We start from the raw sequence: 22,751 nt of genomic DNA, 5'->3' as shown, positions 1-22,751 counted from the left end.
ATCTTTGCTCCTTTCTAAATTGCTCCTTAGGAAAGGAAGAGAAAATACACGCTCAGCGGTCTCCTCGCTGTCCACCCGGCTCAATGCTGATGCGCCCGTTCTCTGGAGGCCCTCGCATCTCCTCTCCGAGCAAATGTCACTGGGATCAGCTTAGCACAGTGTCCCACCACCTCCTGGAGATCACGCTGCAGCCCAGGAGGCTTCCCCTCGCCTCTCCAAAGGCTGCGCTCAGCCCGGTGGTCCGTGTTTCGGGTGGATCTGTGCGTGACTCTGCCGGGCACCAGTCCCTGCTGGGCAGGAGCTGGCTCCTGCTCGGTGCTGCAGGCAGTCCCTCGGCCGTGAGAGCCGCCAACAAACCTTCCCTGCCCACCCCGCTCCCTGCCCCTTCCCCTCCCCGCCACGAGCACGGGGCCAAGAACGTGCCTCGCTGCAGAGTGCCAGCGCCGGCGTCCTTGGCCAAACAAACTAACTACCAACCTCGGACGAGTCACGACAAACGGCTTAACGTTTACCCATCACCTAACATACCCTCAAAAACCAAGGCCACCTTCACACCTTTCGGACATAGGTCGAACGCCCTTCTGAGCCCAGCAAGCCCACGGCAGGGGGTCTTGCTCAGGCCAGTCATGCCAGATGCTCCCGCATCTCTCCTGCCCCTTCCTTGGTGAACACCAAACAGTTATAATACTCAGGTCAATATATATAGGTACCACGTATATATATTTGTGTCGCTGTTCTGCGCATTAACAAAGATAACCAACCCCACCAGGCACCACTCGTCCTTTCCGCCCCCTCCCCTTGCTCCTGTGGCTGTGCAGGAACGTGGCCGGGGACCACCCTACGTGGCCCCATCGCACTCCCCCACTGTCAGCTTCAAGGCTCCCTGCTGGTGCAGCGTCTTTAAGGCTTTGAACTCCAAGGGCATGGTGTGCGGGCTGGCCTGCGAGGTGTAGCCATACTTCAGGCTGTCGTAGTAGTGGTACTTGACCGGATTCTGGTTCTGGTCCAGGGGAAAGGGCCAGAAGCCGTAGAGATAGATCTGGTTGCAGAATCGAGTGGCTAAGGTGTACATGAGGAGGCCTGTGGTGGGTCGCTTGATGTGCACCTTGTTTGTTAGCCAGTACCTGCAAAGGGAGAGTAGAGGGAAGCGTGTTATTCCCGCCACACACCAAGCTCGTGTCTTGCACGTTTTCTCTCTCCAGCCTCTGACTGAGATATATTGGTGATTCAAACTGAGAGGTTTCTGACTAGCAGAAGAGTTCTCCATGCCAAGAAAAAGCCTCTCTAGGGATTGCTTCATGAATAAGCATCCTCCTGCTCTCTGTCTGGCGGTTACATCACACTTGTTGCTATGGCATTGAAGCATCTCATGCCTCGGCAATCCTTTATGAAAAACAAATTGCTTGCAATGGTGGCCTTCAGTACTTCAGCCTACAATTATCTTCCAGTCAACCTAGGAGATCAATACCACAGACCAAACCATCCACATGTCAAGTAGACTCCAGCAACCCCTTGAAGCAGACACACTCTCGCACACACAAGCTGATGATTTTCATTGATGAATGAACATTTTTACTCTGACGGTAAACAAAATAGGGCTGTAAAACATTTGTCTTGGAATAAAGGGTCACCAGGCTGAAAGAGCTAAAACACACTGTGTTCCCATTACAGTCAGCGATTGCTACTGTGATCCTGGACCAAAATACATCACCACACTCTGCAACACCAGTCCATGAGATACATAATATGGCATATTGCAATACATAATATGCGATACGGAGGTCAGCTGTGCTCGCTGCTGAAAAGTGCGTTATTTTTTATGAGGGATGGCAATAAGAACAGGGGAAGGAGGCACCCTGTAGTGATGCACAAGCAGAAACGGTATCAGCGGTTGTGTTTTGGGCTGCTGATAAAAGTTATTGCAGCATCAACATCCTGTAAGAAAATGTTTCCAGTGCCCAGATTTTATTGCACAGGCAACTTATCTGGTTTGCTCAGCAGAAAAACACTGTCAGAGGAGCAAAATCAGAAAGCAAAAAGTTTGAGGGAGGTAGAAGATGTCATCCCCCCGGGTGCAATCCCTCCTCCCCCAGCACATCGGATGCCACCGCTGCCCCACAGCAGGCAGGGATGGTGCAGGCAGCGCATCCCACCCTGTCACAGCCCGTTCAAGCCCTTGGATTATTTTTAATAGATATTTCAAAGGGCCTCAGTTCAGGTGAGTGACTGACAGCGCTTTGGATAAAAAGCATGAGGAAGTGGACCAAAGCACGTGGCATTTCTGTGTCCTCACCCAGAGGTTTGGGATCCTGAGCTGGGTCCCGCTGTCGCACGTGGAGCCACGGGAAGTGTCTTGCTCCTCATTCGCACTTTCCGTCAAGCTCCTGAGGGTGCAGCACTCAGACAGCGGGAACCCCTGGGAGAGCTGAGCCTTAATCCTGCAAATTAGCTTTTCATGAAAGCCATTAAAATTTAGCAACCAAGGCACAAAACGTACTTGCTTGTTCTCAGCCAGATAAGAGAAAAATTGACTTTTCTGGTGAATCAAATTCTGGAAGAAGAGTGACTGCCTCAGCATGTGCAGGACGGGCACAGCGGGGTTTATGGGGGTCCCACACCCCAGGGTTGTCCAAGCACCTGTAGCTTTAGCAAAAGACAAGTACGATGTTTTGGGGAGGTTCTCCTTGCCTGACTCATCTCCTTGGCATCCAGCATGAGAAAGGAACAAGAAACTGGGGGAAAACTGGTGAGAACGAGTATCTCAGAGGCACGGCATCAGCATTTTCTGGGATTGCCCAGCCATATGGGTTGTGCTATGGGGACACAGCAATGCTCGCTGCGGTGCCAAGGCAATCGTCTCCCACAGGTAGCCATAAAACAGCTTCCTTGATGAGTTTATGGGTAAGCACATTAGACCCCTGGAGAGCGGAGAGAAATGGGAGATTATCACAACCATTTAACACTGTGAATTAGGGTATCCTCATGCAGCAGGGAAACTACCTGGGAAGAATTGCCAAGCCACATTAACCGGCTGGCGTTGGGGGAAGACAACTGTCTGGGTTTGTCCTGCAAGCTGCTTTAGCCTTAATAGTCTCCTTTTATCAATTTACCAGCTGGAGCACAGAAAGATACTGGTGACCTTACAGCTGCCCAAAAGATTAACTTTTGGGTTTTGTCGCGAGGCTGTAAAAACTCTATGAACGTACAATGACCTTGACAGCATGATGAAGTGACCCTTGCACATGGTTACCACCCGTGACCACCAATGTTTCAAGCGTATTAATGACAGAAATGACCTACAGAAGAAGCTTGCTGTCCTCTGCAACCCAGCACGCACAAACAGCCTTACCAAGACCAACAAGCGTGCGCAACCACTACCCAAAAGCAGCCCTACCAAAACCAGCCCAGTGTATCCACCTCAGCACACGCAGCTAGTGAGCACTCACTCAATAATTATCAGGGTAGGGAACAATGACAATTCAGTTTCTTATAATAAAAATTCAGAAACAGGCTCTTTTTTCTGTATTTCCCTCTACTGCAGGTATGGCATTGTGAAAATGAGAAGGATGACAAATCTGGCTCCTACAGCATCATAAATTCTCATTGCTGGCTGCAGCTTTGGGAGGGGGTGATGGACTTCAGGCTGTCCCAGCCCACCCACACAGGTGACATACATAATATATAACACCCAAACCATAACATAGGCCATGCCACAGTGCTTGCAGTTTGTTTCCTGGACAGTGAAGGTGGGAAATCCTCTGGTGAGGTCTGGGGAATACTTTTTAATGACTGGTTTGTGATGGGGGCGTGGGAGCTATGCAGGAAGATCTCCCTCTTATCTCTCCCACCACTGGCCAACTGAGACAGTGGCCACATTCCTGGTGCAGGAGAGAACAGCTGGGGATGGAAATAAAACCTAATTAATTCTGTAAATCCAAATGAGGTTGTCTGGGCGCACATGGGATGCTGTGTCAACAGCGCACCTTTAATATGTGAGGTCCGGGATTTTAATTAGGAGGAAAGATAATCTTGAAGCAGGCAGTAATTATTTTTCAAATTGGCTACACCAATCACCATAACTATTAACTGCAACATTTTATGGAAAGAGACAGCAATTAAAAGAGAAGAGCAACGAGCAGTCCTGAAACCCAATACCTTCTTTTTCAGAGCTGTTCTCACAGCGTGGACCTCCTTCAAAAGCTGGTGCTGTGTCATTTCTGTAAATAAACCCTCAGGGGTGGAAGCAGCTACAGAGATAGGCTGGTGCCTGCGCAGGATGCAGCTATGAACAGGAACTGTGATGCTGTCAGGCAAAAATTGTCTGAGACAGCTCTTGTTTCGGATCATGATAGTGACAGATGGAAAATGCCATCAGATCTTCAAGGCCATCTTTTCTGAGGAGGCAGCCCAGACACAAGCCCTAGCACCTATCTGAACTAATACTTGATGGTAGCCAAGGACAGAGGATTCAAGAAGAGCAGCTCAGAGAGTCTCGTCCTCGTCCTAGCTGGTAGGTGGTTCTCGTTGCTCCTCAGCAACATCAATTTTCCAAAAGGTTTCCAAGAAACTTAAGAAGTGTCCTAAGCAGAACTGCATAGCACTGCTGCTGGCTGCCTGACCATCCGTGTGTGCCTCCTGCGAGGGGGCTGCACTACAGCCACAGGGGAAGCGACTGCTGTATTTGGAGCTTACAGCCCAGTGAGAATCCTTCAGGAGACAAAATGCTCTGAAACTGCCCCTAGGAAGCTGTAGCTCCCACCCGAGGGAAGGTGGCAGCCTCCACATCGCACATCTGGAGCACGCACCCCACCACACTGACAGTATTCACCCCCCCCCCCACCCCCCCCATCGCTGAATTCAGGGAGCACAGCCTGCCCTTGATTTGGGCTGAAACACTGGGTGCAAAACTCCTCCCTGCAGGCAGTGTTTGAGGACCGCTAGTGAGGGCAGGGTCCTGTTCAGTGCTTACCCATCACCTCCTGATATGTCTGAGAAAACCCTAAAGTAACTTGTAACCCCAGGTAAGGGTTAACCTGCAGGATAAAATGAACAGAAAATCCATTGCCTTGATGAAATGAATAAAAAACTCAGGTCAATGAAGAAATCAAGTTTCAGCACTATCAGCTGCATTATGTAGTGATACAGATCAGAATTAACTAAAATAATGCAATTTCAGACCCTTTTAAAACAGCTTCTTCACAAAAGTGTGATACAAACACAAGCTGTTTTGGAGATGCTAGTCCTGACAGTCAGAAGCATATTATAAGTCTGCCATACACATCCTGCTCCCATTAATACTCATGAAAAACCAGCTACAGATAATCAGAGCGAGTGCCCCGACACATTGGTGCGGGCGAGGACAGAGCACAGCATGTATCTCAGCTGCTGGGTGGATGGAGATGAAGTGCTGGAGCCCGGGAAGCAACCACTATCCTCCACCCAGCTTCTCCCAGCCCTTTTCTGTCCACGTATCCAGTCTCCTGTCACCTCCACCAAAATAGCTGAGAGGTACATACAGTGATGAGATCTGTGCTGGACAGGTAGGAATGGGCAGGTTCCCATCCAGATTCATGCTAATGCTGACTCCAAAAGCTGGATCTTGAATCAGAGTTGGATTTATCCCCAGGATGGGCAAAGCCCAAACACTAAATCAAGCCTCTATATCCAGACTGGATTTGTACCATGTGGCTAGGGTCTGGTTTTGGTGACTTGGTGCAAGCAAATCAATGCTGAGTCACAGATAAATAACCCTTCTCCTCCAGGTCTTGAGCTCTGCGATGCCGTTCAAACACACACGGTACTCAACACCCACAAGTTAAAGCATTTCCAAACAGACAGAAGAAGAGGAAAGTAACTGGGAAGAGAATTACCCTATTTCTTTCCCCTTTCCATCCTATGTCCCTCCCCTTCTTTTGACAAAGAAAAGACTAAATCTTCTTCCTGATTAACCAGAACAAATTAACTGTCTTGGGGTCTCAGTGCAGACACACCACAGCTCAGGTACAATGTGCCTCAAGTGCAGAAGGGGTGAGAATAATAGCTCACACAAGGATTTATTTGTGGGATATCCACTGATCTAACCCATACGTGACTTTACGGGGCAGTCATAGTCCCTCACATCCTACCCCAGTCACACACTTTTGAACGGCTCTCTTGTCCCCCTACAGCCTTTGGTCATTTTCTTCCCTCACCTGAGCTCAGGACCACTGTCCTTAAACCATCTGTGGGACCAGAGAGGAAGGGCTTTAAGGCATGAATCCCCAGGGTAGATATTTCAGAGAAGCCCCTGTAAGCATGAAGTACTATAAGGGAGGAAGCATAAAGTAGCTGGTTTAGAAAACCCACAGGTGGGTGATGCTGGCTAATCAACAGCAGAACTGATCTCGAGACAGAGCGAGAAAAGATGAGCTGGGAGGGCTGTGAAAAGGAAAAGCAGCAGCTTAGGTTTGATGTGTTAGAGAAAAGGGGAGCCTGTGGAGGGATGCAAAAGAGCGGGGTGATGCAATCAAAGCAACAGGCTAGGAGAATAATCTGCACACATGTGTCCTGTACAGCTATAAGCAAGGCAAAGGCTGTTGGAAAGGAGGTGGCATAGAATCATAGAATGGTTTGGGGTTGGAATGGACCTTAAAGATCCCCTAGTTCCCCCCCCCCTGCCATTGGCAGGGACACCTTCCACTAGCCCAGGTTGCTCAAAGCCTCATCCAGCCTGGCCTTGAACACTTCCAAGGATGGGGCATCCACAACTTCTCTGGGCAACCTTTTCCACTGCCTCACCACCTTCATAGTGAAGAATTTCTTCCTTACTTCTAATCTATCTACCCTCTTACATTACCCCTTGTCCTGTCACTACATGCCCTTGTAACAAGTCCCTCCCCATCTTTCCTGCAGCCCCCCTTTAGGTACTGGAAGGCTGCTATAAGGTCTCCCCAGAGCCTTCTCTTCTCCAGGCTGAACAACCCCGACTCTCTCAGCCTGTCCTCATAGGAGAGGTGCTCCAGCCCTCTGATCATCTTCCTGACCCTCCTGTGGACCCTCTCAAGCAGTTCCATGTCTTTCTTATGTTGGGGGCCCCAGAGCTGAATGCGGTACTCCAGGTGGAGTCCCACAAGAGCAGAGCAGAGGGGGACAATCACCTCCCTCGACCTGCTGGCCACACTTCTTTTGATGCAGCCCAGAATGCGACTGGCTTTCTGGGCTGCGAGCACACATTGCTGGCTCATGTTGAGCTTCTCGTCAACCAATAACCCCAAGTCCCTCTCCTCAGGGCTGCTCTCAATCCATTCTCTGCCCAGCCTGTATTTGTGCTTGGGATTGCCCCGACCCATGTGCAGGACCTTGCACTTGCCCTTCTTGAACTTCATGAGGTTTGCATAATCAGGACAGAAGGCAAGGAGGGACCAGGGGAGGGTTTCCACCATGGCTGACGGATGGGAAAGGCAGCGGCTGAGAGCACTGCCTTGAAAAATCAGCAAAGGCTTAGATGTTGTCTGGGTGTGAGGACCCAGAGAGACATCTGAGGCAAAGATGAATTCACCTTATGCCCCACCAGGCTGCACTTCTGAGGATACATGGCAGAGATGCACTACGCAAGCTATGGACCCTCAGCAAGGTGATCACTGTTGTGAAGAGCGCATGTAAACTGTCACAACTATTTGGATGTTAAACCTAATGGGAGACCTAGCCAAGGAGCTAGAAGATATATTGATTTTTTATTTTTTTTTCTTTCAAGAAGCTATTAACAAAATCTTATGGGATTAGAATTGGTTACTGCCAAGAGACCCTCGTAATGGACACAGTGAGAAATGCTAGACTAGATTAGACAAGGCAAACTGAAACATGTCCATGAATTCTCTGCAAGGAGTGATAGTCAAACCTCCAGACACAATTTTTTCCCCTGCTTCCTGCATTTCGTGTTATTTCTCTAACAAAAGCTGCTTGGCAATAGGAATTACAAGGCTTTTTGGAGACACTAACAGATGACTTATAAGGGGCTTGCTTGCTTCCCAGCCAGGAGACGAGCACTGCGCTCGCCAGATGAATTGCTCAGGAGACATTTTATAGAATCGCTCCAAAGTGAGTCACGCACCCCTGAAACGCATGGCACCGTCCCCGTCCCCGCAAGCTGGCTCCCTGCCACGGCACAGCTTTCCTCCTCAGCCTTAGGTAGTGACTCGGCTTCCTTCTGAGCTTCTCCACGGAAATGCTGATGGCTCTCTCCCCTCCTGGTGTGAAGATGGTGAGTTTAACTGTGTAAGAAGAGCCTCCGTCCTACTGCATAGATTATCCAGAATCATCGACACCAAAAGCTATCAGCAAACATTTAAGGCAACCTCACAGCTAGGAAGGTGATGTCTCAAATGATGCTGCTAAGGACAACAAAACCAAATGCTGTTTACTTATCTCAGCAACACACACTCTACAAATACCCCAAATGCACTGAAAATTATAGGAAAAAATGCTCAATTGCCACTGAAATGCATTCTGGTCTGGGGGAAAGCAGAGCAGGACAATAAATACTGTGGTTCAAGGAGGAGTCAAGAACTTACAAATGCATTTTGCTGGTAGCGAAGGAAGAGAAAAGCCAAAGCTTTTGTAGCCAAATTGAAGGTGGCTGAGATGTTAGCCTTTGTAGAAAGTGCTATTCCTTGAAAAAAAAAAAATATATAAAAGAGTGTCTTGGCTGAAAGACTTCTCCCATTTCTTTGTGATTTCCAAATCAACTTAGGATAGATTATAAAGGGTGGCTTTATCCAGCAAAGGAGAAGATGGGACATCTCTGCAACTGCAGCCCACTGCAGCACAGAGGGATGTTGTGTGGGGCTTTGTGGACTATCGATTCTCTGCTGCATGCTATATGCCACAAAACGTATTCATTTCACAAATCTCAGATCTGTCAAAGAAAAGTGTAATGCTACGAAGTGGCATGTTCTGCAGGGAGAGCTGGAGAGACAGAGGAAGTCATTGGAGACCACATCCCTGTAACAGCAAGGAGCTCGTAAGCAAAAATATAGGATGATCGTAAGAATTAGACAGTACCACAGAAGATGAATAAGTAAAATTCTAGTGATTTTGGTCAGTTTGACCTGAGGAAAGACTCCTTCTTCATTCCAAACTACATCATATCAATTACCCTGAGCAGATGGTCAAGACAACCCTATAGATACCTGAGAGACTTCCTATATAGCACCAAGAGCCTCAGCATAACTCCCCTCCCTCAGCTGTGGCCAGTTCATTCAATACTCCCTGAATCACTCTTCCATCCATCCAAGCCCAAACCTGAGGAGGCTGCACCAAGGAAAGGGTTAACATTGACTCTAGCCTTCCCCCAGAACAGCACAGCCCTTTGCCCCCCAGCCCTGGGTGCTCCCTCTGCACAGCTCCTTGGCCAGGCCACAACACACTGGGTAGGCGTTGAAGTGCTCCCATCAGTTCTGGCTTTCTGAGGGGGCTGCAGTTTTAATTGTATTAATTGTTAATTAGTAGGCATCCCTGTTTTCCTGCTGTTAAGTGTGAGAGCAAGAGGGCAGGTCAGGCAGCAGCTCCCCTGGCTTAGAGGGCAAGCCCTGATGAGGATTAGCACTGGCTTCTGCGGTTCTAATTGAATTAGCGCTGCCTCTGTGCAGCCATGACCCACCTTTCTCCGTTGCCCCACAGCACAGTGACCAACGCAAAGGACAGGATCGAGGTCTTGGCTGTAGCTCAGACTGGGTACTTACAGCCTGTCATCATCAGCATCAGCCAGTGTCCGACCACGTGCTGGTACCATATGCATCCCAGACATCCACCAACAGTGGCCACTTCGCTCTCTTGCTGGTCTGACTGGTTACATTCCTCTGAGCCCCTGTAGGTTTTCAGGAGCCTGAACCCATGCTCCTTGCATGGGATCCCATTAAAACCCACAGGAACACTAACACATACAAAAAGAAGACACTATTACAAGCCACGGGGGAGAGTGGTGCCTCAACCCCTGCACCGAGAGACAGTGCTGAACCCCTGGGCTTGTCCCAAAATGCCTGCATCCCCTCCAGCCAGGCAGGACCTGCCAGCCATGGGTGGTGGCTCCAACACTGCTCTGTGGGAGATACACATGGACAACCAGAGTGCCAAAGACCAACCAGCTGGACTGCAGGGCTGCAGCACAGGAGGGCCAGGAGGGTGCCGAGAGTTAGAAGATAAGCTCAGCAGCAGAGCTTATCAAGGCATCCTCCTCCTCTCCTGTGGGAAAGTGATGCCCAGCCCTTGCCAATTCCTCTGCAAAGCTTCCTACAGGAAGTTTCTGGCACTGGGAATGGTTGCCAGCACAGGATTAGCAGCCTGTTGATTTAAAGGGCTTATTACAGGAGCTTAATTCTATTTTGACAGACGAAAGTAAGTCAATTACAGCTAGAAATAGCTCAGAATTTGGGTTGTAGGTTTTTTTTTTTTTTCTTCATCTCCTCCCTTTCTGTGAGTTGTGGTATCATTTCCTTCCCTTTCTTTACCTCAAAGCCAGCGTTTTCTGTAAGATGCCTCTCTGGCCCCCTCTCTGAAGTCTCAAACACAGGCACTTGGGGCAGACATGGTTCTTCTCACCCGTTGTTGCTGCCTGGGATGCACCACAGCACCAGAGCCTCCACACCTCCCAGCCCGCCCAGGCTGCCTGCGGAGCTGCCCTTCACAGCCCTCTCCCTGGAGCCCCCCCTTAGGCTTTCTCCTGTGGGAAATGACCCCAAAAACTGTCCTGTGCCCACCCCCCGCACTGACATGCAACATGAGCTGGGACAGAGCAACACCCAGCACGGACCAACTGACCAGAAGAGCTCAGGCTCAGAGGTGTGCAGGCAAAGAAGTACTCAAAGCAATCAAGAAACATTAATGCTGAGGCTCAGAGGTGGGAGTACCAGCTACACGAGTGAAATCCCATCCTGGGAGATTGACAGGGTCTAGTCAGGATCAGGGAGGACAACTACTGCCGCTAAGCCACCTCCAGCATAAGCCACCACCTGCCTAGACTCCCTGAGTGCCTAATGAACTCTCTAGAGAAACAAAGCAAGAAAGCAAGAGCCTACCCCATCCCCAAGCCGTTTACACGGAAATCTCACCCAGCAGGACCAGACTATGTCAGTCCCCTCCCTGCCTTGGCTGGTCATTTAAGATGAGCAGTGCAATTGTCACCACTGCAGGAGTGTAAAGGCTACTCAGGAACAGCCCTTGGGCCTCTGCCACTGCTGAGCCCGTCCAGGCTGCCATGAGCTCTCTGACCTGAGAAGCTGTGTGAGACTTGCACGTGTCACTCAAGCACAAGGTGACAAACCTCATCACTAGCTCATCACAAACACATTTCTCCAAGGAAAGCCCTAACCGTAGGTTGGGGAGTTATCATGGTGACACCCAGGCTTACAGCCACAAAAGCATTGGAAGTCTTAGGCTCACTATATTGCATGGCTAAAAGACCTCACACTCAAAGTGCAGAGCGGGGAGCCCCTGCTTGCGAGGTGGTCTCCAGTTCTCATCTAGGGACCAGCCACTGCCTGTGGAGTCCTCCTCACGGTCTGCAGAAAGAAACAGCTCACGCCGTTTGCCTCTGACACAAACCCATCGATCGCTCCCCGGCTCAGGAGGCTCACAAAATCCTGGCTCCGAGCACACCAGAAATGCTCTCACCCTCGGACAGCATGCAGCAGGCGCAGCGAGGGGTAGGCAGTCCTGACGTTGATGTGATGCTTCAGGATGAGCTCGTTCACCCACTCCACTCGCTCCTTGCCCCCCTTGGCCATGAACGCCGGGATCCAGAGGATGCTGCCATTGAGGCTGTGGAGGCGTTGCAGCAGCTTCTCCCTCCAAGTCTCGTTCACCAGGTCCTCGAAGGCCCGTTGAATGACCGAGGGGTTCATGGTCACCAGGTCCGTCTTCATGCCCACGTCCTGCGAGTACTCCTGGACAGGGGCCAGATTGCACCTGCGAGGGGAAACACCAAACAGCCTTTTACAATGGACGTGAGAGGGCAGTGACAAACACAAGGGGTGTTTGGTGCCAGAAGTCGACATGGACAGTGACAGATGTGCCCATTCACCCTCGTTTTGGGGAGGAGGAGGAGTGAGAATGAGTCTCTGCAATAAATTAGAGAGGCTCTGACATGCCGTCATGTGTGTGCATATTCCTCTGGGGCAATGTTAATAACAGAAATAACGGGTGTCTGGTGGGTGGGTTTGTACGGATTGGTATCTCTTCTGGTGTGGTTCAAAAATAACACATAGCAACAAACCTCCCATCTTTGCTGCCATGGCAGATTTGAAATGAAACGGTCTTTCCCACGCAAGGAAAGCAATCACCTATTAATTATAGCCCTGCTGGAGTAATATTATCCCAAGTCCCTTTTCCCTTCCCAATAAGTGTCTGCTAACAGCAGACCTGGTGGCACTGGCAGTGATAATGATACCAGTGGGCAGCAGATGCCAGGACAAGGTCTCCATAGGGTTTGGCTGTCTGGAGGCTGTGACCTTCAAAAAACATCTCTTTCTGTAGTATTAGTCGGTGCCTCCTCTCAGGCTGTGCATGCAGATACAGGCACACACGCTCCCCTGGGAGCTCCCATGCCATAACCTTCTGCGTCACGCCAGGGACAAGGGCTGAGGGGCTCCGGGATAAACTGCCAACAAATCACCCTCATTATATGGTGGTTTCCTACAGCTCCTCGAGGGGGGATCCACAGCCGTTAAGCCGTGGGCATGCCATGCACGTGGCGCTGGGTATATGGGACAGGTGACCAGCTGATGGAGGGATGCAGAGAGATGCACCCCCAGCGTGGTGAAAACCAGAGGGTACCCACATGTTAGTACACTGCATGGTCTCCTGAGGCGTTTTACAGTGAAGTTACAGTATTTAATGAGCAGGAATTGCATCCTAACCATCTGCCTTGATAATCAGCCGTTATTACTGTTTTCCCTACTTTACAGATGGGGAAGCTAAGGGAATGGTGTAAAGAAAATCCAGGTACTGGCACGTGGGGCCCTTCTGATCCACTCGTCACAGGAGTAAAATCGCTGAAAATAAACGTTGGGTCTGAAGAGTGAAGCTGTATCCTGGACACAGAGCTCATTGCTGGTCACTGCCAGCCCTGCTGAAAAGGCTGCCTGGATGGAGCAAACCTTCATCAGGAAGATGCAGATTCAAGTGGTGGCTTAGATAACCTACAGTGGGAAGAGCATGTCCATGCCAGATCTGCACTAGCATACCTGGCTAGAGAGAAGTCGCTCAAAATCCCAATCCTTATACCCAGAAAGGCTTTTCTCCTGCAACTTTGCTGCCTGCCACGAAAGCCCCTCCCTAAACTTTGCCAGAACTGCAATAAGCAATTTTTCCTTTGGCTCAGTCTGGTTACACTTAAGGATGCGAAGGATAGTGTCCTGTCCCCCGCGGACAGGACAGAGCTGCCAGCAGCCAGACAGGCTGGAGCAGCCAGGTTTGAGCGGGGGGCAGAGGTGACATTATCCTTGTTCCCATGTCACGCCGAGGACCGCCTCTGTGAGCTGCTGATGGATTGGGCTGTCTTCATAATAGACTCGCCAGAAAGCAAATATCTGCACATACATAAATCATCAGCAGACTCCTACAGCCCCTCAGCTAACGGATGTACAGGGGTGTTGTGGATGGGAGGGCTGGCACACTCCTCTCCGCTTCAAGCACCTTCTGTGGTGAATTTGGCATGTGCCCCAGCGGGGGTCAGGATCTGCTGGTGCGGGTCCATGGGGCAGTGCATCTGCGGGGACATCGGTGCTGGCGACGGAATGGTCACAGGAGAGCGTCGGAGCCGGGCGTGCAGAAGTGTGGTGCCAGGGCACCACGTGGCGCACCCAGTGCTCGAGGGGAGAAGTGACTTGGGGAAGGATCGAGCTTGTGTCCATGGGAGAGTCCGGGACAGGGTTTATTTACAAGAGGGTAAGTATGTGGGAAAAGAGGAGTGAGTGCTTGCGCCTGGGGGTGCTGGGGGTTAATGGAGCCCTGGGGGTTAACGGTGCACCGTAAGAACGCGTGGGGTGCATTTGCAAGGACAGTGGGGGAGCGCTTGGTGGTTGGTAGAAGCATTCGCAGCGGGAGGTTCGCATCGGTGAACTCTACGCATGCACGCGGGGCTGCAAGGCTGCGCCGCACCGCGTGGATTGGGACTCCAGCCCCTTTCCACCTCTCCGAACCCTCCCCAAATCCCCCCAGCCCCATCGTGCGGCAGGGCGTGGGCCCCTACCTTATCACGAAGCTGTGCGCGTCGATCTCAGGGCCGCAACCGCTGCTGAGCAGGACCCCCGAGTTGCCCACGATGGCGCAGGTGGGGAACTGCTTGCCCTTGAGGGGCGAGGTGCGGGGCAGCAGCTCGTACAGGTTCTGCGAGACGTTCATGGTGCTGTCCCTGTCAAAGACATAGTGGATGATATCCCCCGGCTTCAGCGTCCCCTTCAGCACCGAAATGTCCTTCTCTGCATCCAGGAACTTCAAGATCTGTTTCCTGAGGACAGGGAATGAAACAGCCCATCAGGTGAGGTACAGAGATAACTTGGGTCATACATAAGATGAACTCTTGCCTCCTGGCTGCTCTTGCTCTGTGGCCAGTCCGTCTGACTGATGCTCTCCAGAAAGAGCTTACAAAGAGCTATCTCCATCTTAACGCCTGCTCCTTCTCCACCCATCCCTTCCTGGGCAGGCTAGCACGGTCAGCCCACCATCAGTGGGGGGTCCTTGCATTTACCCCGGGAAGAGGGTCTCCTCCTCCCCTCCGTGACCCGCTGCCAGTGCACACTAATTCCACTTGGCCTGGAAAACGGGCGCTCAAGTGCTCCTTGTTTCGTCATTGTAAGGCCAGCTGGTTCAGCTGGGAATTCATTTCCAAGCGATCGCTTACAGATATGAAGCCTAGCTCAGCAGGAGATAAGCCTTTTATTTCTTCCTCAACTTCTTTAGATGATATACAGAGGCAATTTGCCAGCTTGCACTGGAGAGGACCAAATCTGTCTCTTGTCCTATAGGTAATTACCAGTACCTGATCTTCAAAGAGAGTGTCTGGTTGTGTCTCCATTTGGATGAGGCTGGTTTAATGTTGTGCTTAATGCTTTCATTACTTCTGTCAACAACAGCTGGAGACGAAGAGTCATTTATTACTACCTCAGCTCTAGAGAAAAGAAAGACAGGGAGAGGGAGAGAGACAGGATCCGTTAGCATCCCAATGGCATTTCTAATCACTGTCTTCGGCTCTGGCTGCTGGAATTCAAACTTCATCAGAAAAGCAAAATTGTAGTTATTAGCTAAACAAGAACTGAAACTTGTTTGTATTCTGCTACACTCAAGCAGACAGACACAAATCCTTAAATACCTGCTCGATTATATGAACACAGACTTACAGCCAGGCACAGCTCTGCAGAAAACACAACCTTACACACCTAGCTGTAGAAAGGCATGCACACAAAACCACAAGCAGGCTCTGCAAAGACAGGCTGGCAGACAGACACTTGAAGACAACACACCCCAGAGTCCTGGGGAGCCCTCAAAATTCACCAAGACATTTCCTACGTCGGCAGCCAAGGTTGCTGCCCTGTTGCCTCATGGTCGCACATGAACACCCCGAAGTGGAGCCAGCTCAGCTCCTGGAGAGGGTTAAAATCCTCGTCAGAGAAGTGCAACCTTCACTTCACCTAAAGGAGAAGTTAATTTAGCTGAGCCGTTGGGTGCTGCTTGTGAGATTGGGCTATGAGCATCCCGTACCGAATAGGGGTAGGCTGGCTTGCTGGTAGCTTTTTCCCCCATTAGAAGAGAGCACGAGGATTTCAGCATCTGTATTGCCTGCTCCAGACCCAGACATGAGCAGGGGGAGGGACAACAGCCAGATGCTGTGGTTTGGACATGATCACTGGGAGACCCCAGTTTTTAATCCCTGCTCTAAGAAGCAAATCAGCCCCAGCAGTTCAGTGCCATTTACATCAAATGGAGGATGAATATTTGATTCCAGCCAGCTGCCCTCCAAAGAGAATACCCAAGCATCTCATCAAGAAGCTGCACGTGCATCTGCAGCCCTGAAAAAACCTTCACGCTACAGAGTGCTCTGAAAAATACACAGCCAAAGCACTCGCTGTCAGCTGAAGGGAGTCTCCCTCTCCGGTGCAAAGGGCTTTTTCCAGCTGGGAAATGGTTTGCAAATAAATACTTTTATAAAAAGCATGTAAACCTCAAGGAGGGAGAAGAGTGAGAGATGGGGCAGAGCTGGTGGCCCAGGCTCATGGACAACATCCAGCTCCCGGCAGCACATCTCCAGCCCAGGGAAGGAGCTCCTCAGGACACACTGTGGCTCACACTACATAACATTTCAGAAAGGCAAGGAAATGTGTTTATAAATGCTAGCTGCCAGTGTCCTTGTGTGTGTTTGTACAGTTCCTCTCCAGAGCCTGCCAGTTGAGGCTGTTGGATTTGTTTGCATCTTGCATTTTGCCATATTACCTCGTGTCTTGCAAAGCTTACTTATCAGGTGTCAAAAATCATAAAGGAAATAGGGTAAAGAAATCTTGGGGAATAACTATGATTTTCTGGGGTTTGTCCATTTTCTGTGTTTTGATCATGGGTGATGAATTCATCACAGAATGGTATCACTCTTTCTTTCTTGCGTGGTGTCACTAAGCTTTGCAACCGTGCCACTTGGTAATGCTGGGCTGACATGAAATCGTTGTAAAAAAACCACAGAGAGACACTGAATGAAGCTGTGATGCCACAAAATGACTCTGCAATGGAGCAATGTTACTGAAGTGCATTACGATAAAACCAAATGAAGTTCTGATGTCAAAGACAGCGATCTCTCTTCTAACAGCACGTAGTAAAACTACGAAAATGGCAACTCTGTCACTGACTTATTTTCACAATAAGTAACTCTCTCTTTCTCATTCTCTCAATCACCGCAAGTTGCAGATCCTTGGTTATTTGCAAATGATTATTGCACTGAGCTGGGGGAAGGAGGGGGGAGAAATGATTAAGAAAATGCAAAGCAGAAGTGAAAAGAAACAGATATATTTGCTAAATAAGAACAGCACTATCCAGCGAAGAGGAGAAGCAGATTAATAGCTGCCTTACAGCAAAAACAAATGAACACAAAATCTAATTTACAAACCTATTAGATTTGCTATGTAAGCTGTTCACAGCTGATCTGATTGTACCTCTGCCTCCAGAACTCCTGCAAGACAAAGGAAATGCATTATTTATAAACCCAGCTCCTCTTTGCCAAGCATTGTTCAACAGTCAAGAGATCCTGCTCTGAAGGGCTCCGAACGGAGACACTGCTGCGCCGTTTGCATCCCACCCCATCCAGACGGGAGATGTCCTGATGCCTGTGAAGGGCTTTTCACATCCGTTGTCATTGCAGCCCTACTGCGACTGCAAAATCATTCCGGCAAAAAAGCTCCTAACAAACCCAATTAATAATACCTGCGCAATCCAACCAGCCATCAGAGACATCTGGTCTCTGTCGTCAAAGCAGCATGCAGCCTACAGGTTGCATTAAATACATCTCTACTTTTTTTTTACGAGTCAGGTGTAAGCAGTGCATAGAGAAGGTCTCCTCCATCAGCAGGTTACCAAGGGACTTTACCTGTCCTTTTCAGATGGGGACTGAGCTGAATGATCTGGACAGGCTTCCCACCACTGTCTTCATCTTGGGCTTTCAGTTGAGATTACCGAACATCTCCATTTTATCCAGACTGAGCCACCAGCCTCCTGGGTGACTTGTGGAGAACTCATCCTCACAGTGAGCCTTCTCCTGGCTCCGTGACCCAGGCCAGAACCAGGGCCTCATTCCAGCCCCCTCCAATCCCATGAGTGCCCTGAAGCCCCTTGTCCCCACCTCTGGTGTAACCTGGCTGAAGCTATGAAGCCAACTCACCACAGTCATTGGCATGCTGGAGCTGAGACCTGAAGTGACAGCTTGTCACTCCCATGGCCTGCCACCACTGCACAAGGACAAGTGCCAGACCTGTGTGAGCAAGACCTGTGGGAACAGACAGCCAAAGTTTCCAGCACCTATATGATGCTATAATGAAGAATAGGTGGGACCAAGCCCCTTCAGAAATCAATGCCACTCATACAACCAGTGAATCGTCACTTAAAAATAAATACATAAAAGTATTGGTCTGCACCTAGTTGGCTGCAGAGCCCCTTCTTGCTTTAGCTTGCTATTTTCAAAGGTGTCACAAAGAACCAGTTGCCCACTTTGTAATGCTCAGTGGGAGCTGGGCTCCTAGTCAGACACATTTTAACTGCCACGTGCTCACTGCTCTGTTTTATTGTTTCCATTGCACAGATGTCCAAATGAACATACTCATAAAGAGAACCAAATTGTCTTCCAGCAGAAATATTGTTACCTGGAAATATATACGTTAATGAAAATGTATCTCAGGAGCACATATTTCTACCAGTCCTGAAAAAATCCCAAATGCATTAGACATAAATGAAAAAGAAATAGAGTGTGTGAACATTTGGTGCCATCAAAAAAGATTTTCAGACTTGCAGGATGCGATGTAAACCCCTTCGTTAGGCTGAGCACAGCCCTCAGCACCGCATAACATCAAACCCTTGGAAATGCCACAATGGTTGTCCCTTTCCTCCCTCCTGCTGGAGACCATCTATGGCCAAGTCAGAGCAATTCCTGCTCCGACACTCTCCTCTTTCCTTTGACAAATCTGAGAGTCAGTGAGCTGTTTCATTTTTTGGTGCATCAAGGGAACAGCAGGACTAGCTTTTTCCTAGAGCCTACTGGCATTTAACAAGCCTCCGCTTTAATAGGGTTCACCACAGGGTGTGGGAGCAGACTGGATTAGTGTGCAAACCACACATCCTTTCAGAGACGTCTCCTCTGAAGGAGCCTTCCAAATGGGATTCACACTCCTTCACACTTGCTGTAAGACAGGTAGGGACTGGATTAAGGGCTCAGAAAAAGATATGCTGCTCCCTGAATAAGTGCTGGTTCACAATCTCTGTGAAAGAAATAAGGAAGTGGAGAAGACCTGTTAGCTCCCACTTGACCCATGTTTTGCAGCTATGGCAGGACTGATCCAAAGCATCACAATGTATTATTCAAATGCATTTATCCAATCTAGCTTTACATGTCCCCAGTGACAGGTCTGTGCATGTCTCCTCCTGAAATTAAGGCAGGCACCAGGGCTGGAGATGCTGGGCGTGAGGAAGACAAGTTGAGGGCATATCTCCCAACTCATTGCGTGCAGAGGTGGTGGGGAAGGAGATCGGCTGCTTGGATCCCCTGCTGAGCAACCTCTCAAGGACAGTTTCAGGGGTTACTCTTTCCCACTCACACACTGTGAAAAATGAACATTTTCAAAATATTGTAATGCAAACAGAGCACAAAGCGTTCTGCTGTCATATATGAACATGGAGGGGGTGGCTTATCAGTGGAGAAGAGAGCAGGGCTCTGCTAGCCATCTTCCCATGACTTGCTCCATGGCACTGGGCTCACTGCTTTGCTGGCCAGCAGCAGCCAGGATGCTCTTGGTGGCCACCCGAGATGCTGGCAAAGACACTGCTCCCTGTACCAGGCTTGGTTTCTCTCTCCGAGCCATGGAGATTGCCTGAAGCTGGGACATGATACTTGGCTGAAGGTCTCAGCTGGTTTTGTGAATCCTAAAATGCTACTGTGGCTCCAAAACCATCAGCCTTTTGGCCCTTTGTGTCCTACACTGCAACTTGTGGACATCTTCGCTACAATCTCCCTTTGTACAGTCAAAGACAATGTGTGCTGTGAATATGACACCATGGGGTGAATCCATGTCCAGCCATACTGCTCAGCTCAGCCCACCGGTGGGTACCAGCCAGGAAAACCAGCTGCTCAAAACACCCATAGTTTAGCCAAGCATGGTATTTTCCAAGGTCTGCCATAGGTCATTACCAACACAGGCAAGCCAATATCGCTGTATTGTTTCACTTCCCCCACCTGGGAAGAGGAAAACATTAAGAAATGGAGGGCACTAATTAAGAGGCACACGTTAAAAAAAAGTCAGCCCATTTTATTATACCTTGCTGACCTGGAGTTTCACATCTCTTGGCTTCAAAAGGCAAAGGCCAACCTCGATTAAAATTGCACAGATAGGCATTGATTTTGAAAAGCTTTCTAGTGCTACACCATGTTTAGATTGAATTGCCTTATTAATCTAGTTGTTATCAGTTTGATTGTATAGCCAGCTCCACAAAGTACCAACCTGCTTCCTAATCCTATTATTTACAAAACACTCTTCTTTTGACTTCTGTTGGGATGTTTTCCAGTGATAAGTCGCATCTATGTGTGCTAATGCCATATTACTGGCTTATGCCATCCTTTTTCACTTTTGCTTTGAGATTTTCAGGCTGAATTTCCACTATCTAAGATATTATATAGGTCAAAACAGTCTGTGCTCAGATGTAAAGTGACACTGATTCATATATCAGAGGATAAAAAAGAAAAATTGTCTTATGGTTCAGGTGCAAATTTTCTTCGATGAATAATTTCTGACAAATAAGGTACGCGAAGACTTTTCTGTTCACCCACTATGAATGGGCTGTTTAGGGTTTTTGCTTCCTTTTTCATCGTTTCCCACTTATTAAATGATTCTCTTAATTGTTGCTAGGTACGGTTCGGTCTTGCTTCAAGCAATTTGGATACATGAAATCAAAGCTGCTTTGACTGAGCAAGTAGGTCACACAGCCTCTTTGGGCGAGTGGATCTCTAAGAGCAGGCTTTATGCATCCATATTCTCAGGCTTACACATTAAAAAATGTGTTTTCCATGGATACTTTACAATGCCAACCTCACAAGTCCTGCTTCCCCCCCAGCATCTGCAGCAGACAATACACATGGGAAGCAGGCACGAGAAGCATGAACTAGCTAGAAATTTCAGCCGTACCCAACCACCCATTTAGCCACATCTGTGGAGCTCATTCCTGGTGGAACAAAACCTGTGCCTCTTCCTGACCTTGAGCAATCCAAGTCCTCCTCTTCTCTGTCCTCCACATAAAAGAGAGATAATAATTCCTTGGGGGATTGTTAAGCAGAATTTATCCATCTGAATTCCTCAGAAAGAGAGTTCAGAGTGCCACAATTTTTATCTGAGGCGTTCAAATGATTAATACCTACTAGCTAAGTTTTCACAACTTGCTTTTGTGTTAGGTGCATTTTATGATCCTTGTTTTACAGCTGGGACACTTGGGGTGAAGTGGCTTGGCCTGAAACACCAGAAAATGACAGTCCCACAAGCCAGGACAGGAGCAGGCACTATGGGCTTACAGCAGACCTGTCCTCTGGAAAATGTTGCTCTTTACTTGCTGAGTGCGAGTACGGCTCTTGCTGGGTGAGAGGGTAGGGCACGTCACCCAGAGGACCACAGGAATCAGTCTGAAAAGGTCTCCCTGGCCTGAAAAGCACATGCAGCCATTGGTCTCCTGAAATGGCTGCAGGCTGTACCCATAAGGCAGTCTGTATCTCTTAAAAAAAGAAAAAAAATCACCACCTACATTTGCTTTGCTTTTCACGGATTGCTCTGATGTTGTCCTCAAGACCAGAATGGCTGTTTTCTATCTGAAGAGCACATGAGCGTGATGCCAGGCCTGGACAGGGACCACCCTCTCAAAATCACCGCCCTCCCAACCCACGGGCTCTCGCCGAGGCAGCTGGGTGGGGAGGGCACGCGGAGCGGGATGCTCACAGCCCCTCTGCAGGATGCTGCTTCGTGGCCAGACGGACCCAGTCACTGTAACTAACAGTTCTGGGGAAAGGCATACACTGCCCAGCCACTGGAAATGAAATACAAACACAGAGATCGCCCCCCTCCTCCCGAGCTTGATAGACTTGCTCCTGCTGACGCTCACAGTGATATATAATCCCGTGTGCATTCACGGGCATAAGCCAGACCTTGCAACATCAGGGACTAGCTGGCATGCCACCTCACTAGAGATGGGCTTGGATGCACCGACTGCCCTATTAAGTGAGTGAATTCATTCTGCTGACTAAGAGCAGTGCAGTCATTAAGCTAAGCCATGCGCTCCCTGAGTCCTCAAAGATGGAGCGGGATTCGCTCGGGCCAGTGCTGTGAAATGTGGATCAGGATACAGGTTTCAATCCTCCCTCCTCTTCCCTGAAATTCAGGGTTTGTGTTGAGACCAGCAGAGCAGCAAACGTGACTCCAGGGCTTTTAGGGGAATACTGCCACATTTCCAAGTTGTCTATGAAAGAGAAATAATTGGCTTCTGAGGGCCAACCTGTCCAGCCTGCCTTGCAGGGTGGGGAAGCAAAGGTGTCCCAGGAGCCCAAAGTGAGCAGGAACCGAGCCCAGAGGCTAGAAACCAGGATTCGTCAGGGACCATATCCTAGCTTTCCATCTGCACATCACGGTCTCACTGAAAAGATGGAAAAAGGCCACATTCATTGGCAAGTCCCCGTGTAGGCTTCTCACTGGACACTCCAGTGGTTTCTGCAAGGTTTAGGTTGAAGCCCACCCATATCCATAAAATGCTCTGCTATCACAGGAGAGACTAATTTAGAGGAAAGGCTTCACTGCTGGTTAGCACCACATGGAAAACAACCTGCAACCAATTAGAACCAAAAGCCAAAGCCAGGTGAGAAGCGATGGGATAAGAGGTGCATTTTTGAACCTTGAAATAACGTACTGAAACAAACATCATGCACTCTTCCTAACACTGGTCTTCCCCCATCCAGAAATGCAGCTTTCGTGGGCTCGTTTCTCATCTCGCCTTCTTGCATC

At 49.3% G+C, this 22,751-nt stretch overlaps 1 protein-coding gene across 1 annotated transcript; it reads right to left on the bottom strand.

Moving 5' to 3' along the window:
* Positions 1 to 705: 705 nt before the first annotated feature.
* ST8SIA2 (ST8 alpha-N-acetyl-neuraminide alpha-2,8-sialyltransferase 2) lies at positions 706 to 19,896 on the bottom strand. Its single transcript, XM_010571994.1, has 6 exons — positions 19,856 to 19,896; positions 17,123 to 17,185; positions 15,014 to 15,142; positions 14,225 to 14,482; positions 11,647 to 11,940; positions 706 to 1,124 (listed from the first exon to the last, which is right to left on the bottom strand). The coding sequence occupies exons 1-6, from the start codon at positions 19,894 to 19,896 to the stop codon at positions 839 to 841; spliced, it is 1,071 nt and encodes a 356-aa protein (XP_010570296.1). The 3' UTR covers positions 706 to 838.
* Positions 19,897 to 22,751: the final 2,855 nt, after the last annotated feature.

Source organism: Haliaeetus leucocephalus, unplaced genomic scaffold (genome assembly GCF_000737465.1).
Source record: "Haliaeetus leucocephalus isolate CR32 unplaced genomic scaffold, Haliaeetus_leucocephalus-4.0 Scaffold339, whole genome shotgun sequence".
In the NCBI taxonomy this organism is placed as follows: Eukaryota; Metazoa; Chordata; class Aves; order Accipitriformes; family Accipitridae; genus Haliaeetus; species Haliaeetus leucocephalus.
Note: the sequence above shows the minus strand (reverse complement) of the source record. Positions and strands in the feature narration are given on the sequence as shown.

What these genes read in the sequence shown, in the direction of transcription:
- ST8SIA2 (XM_010571994.1), bottom strand. Translation starts at nt 19,896, where the DNA reads ATGGCAGACCTTGGAAAATACCATGCTTGGCTAAACTATGG. An exon ending in CATGCTTGGCTAAACTATGG is followed by an intron (nt 17,186 to 19,855) that starts GTGTTTTGAGCA and finishes TTTGTCTTGCAG; the next exon opens with GAGTTCTGGAGGCAGAGGTA. An exon ending in GCGCACAGCTTCGTGATAAG is followed by an intron (nt 11,941 to 14,224) that starts GTAGGGGCCCAC and finishes TTCCCCTCGCAG; the next exon opens with GTGCAATCTGGCCCCTGTCC.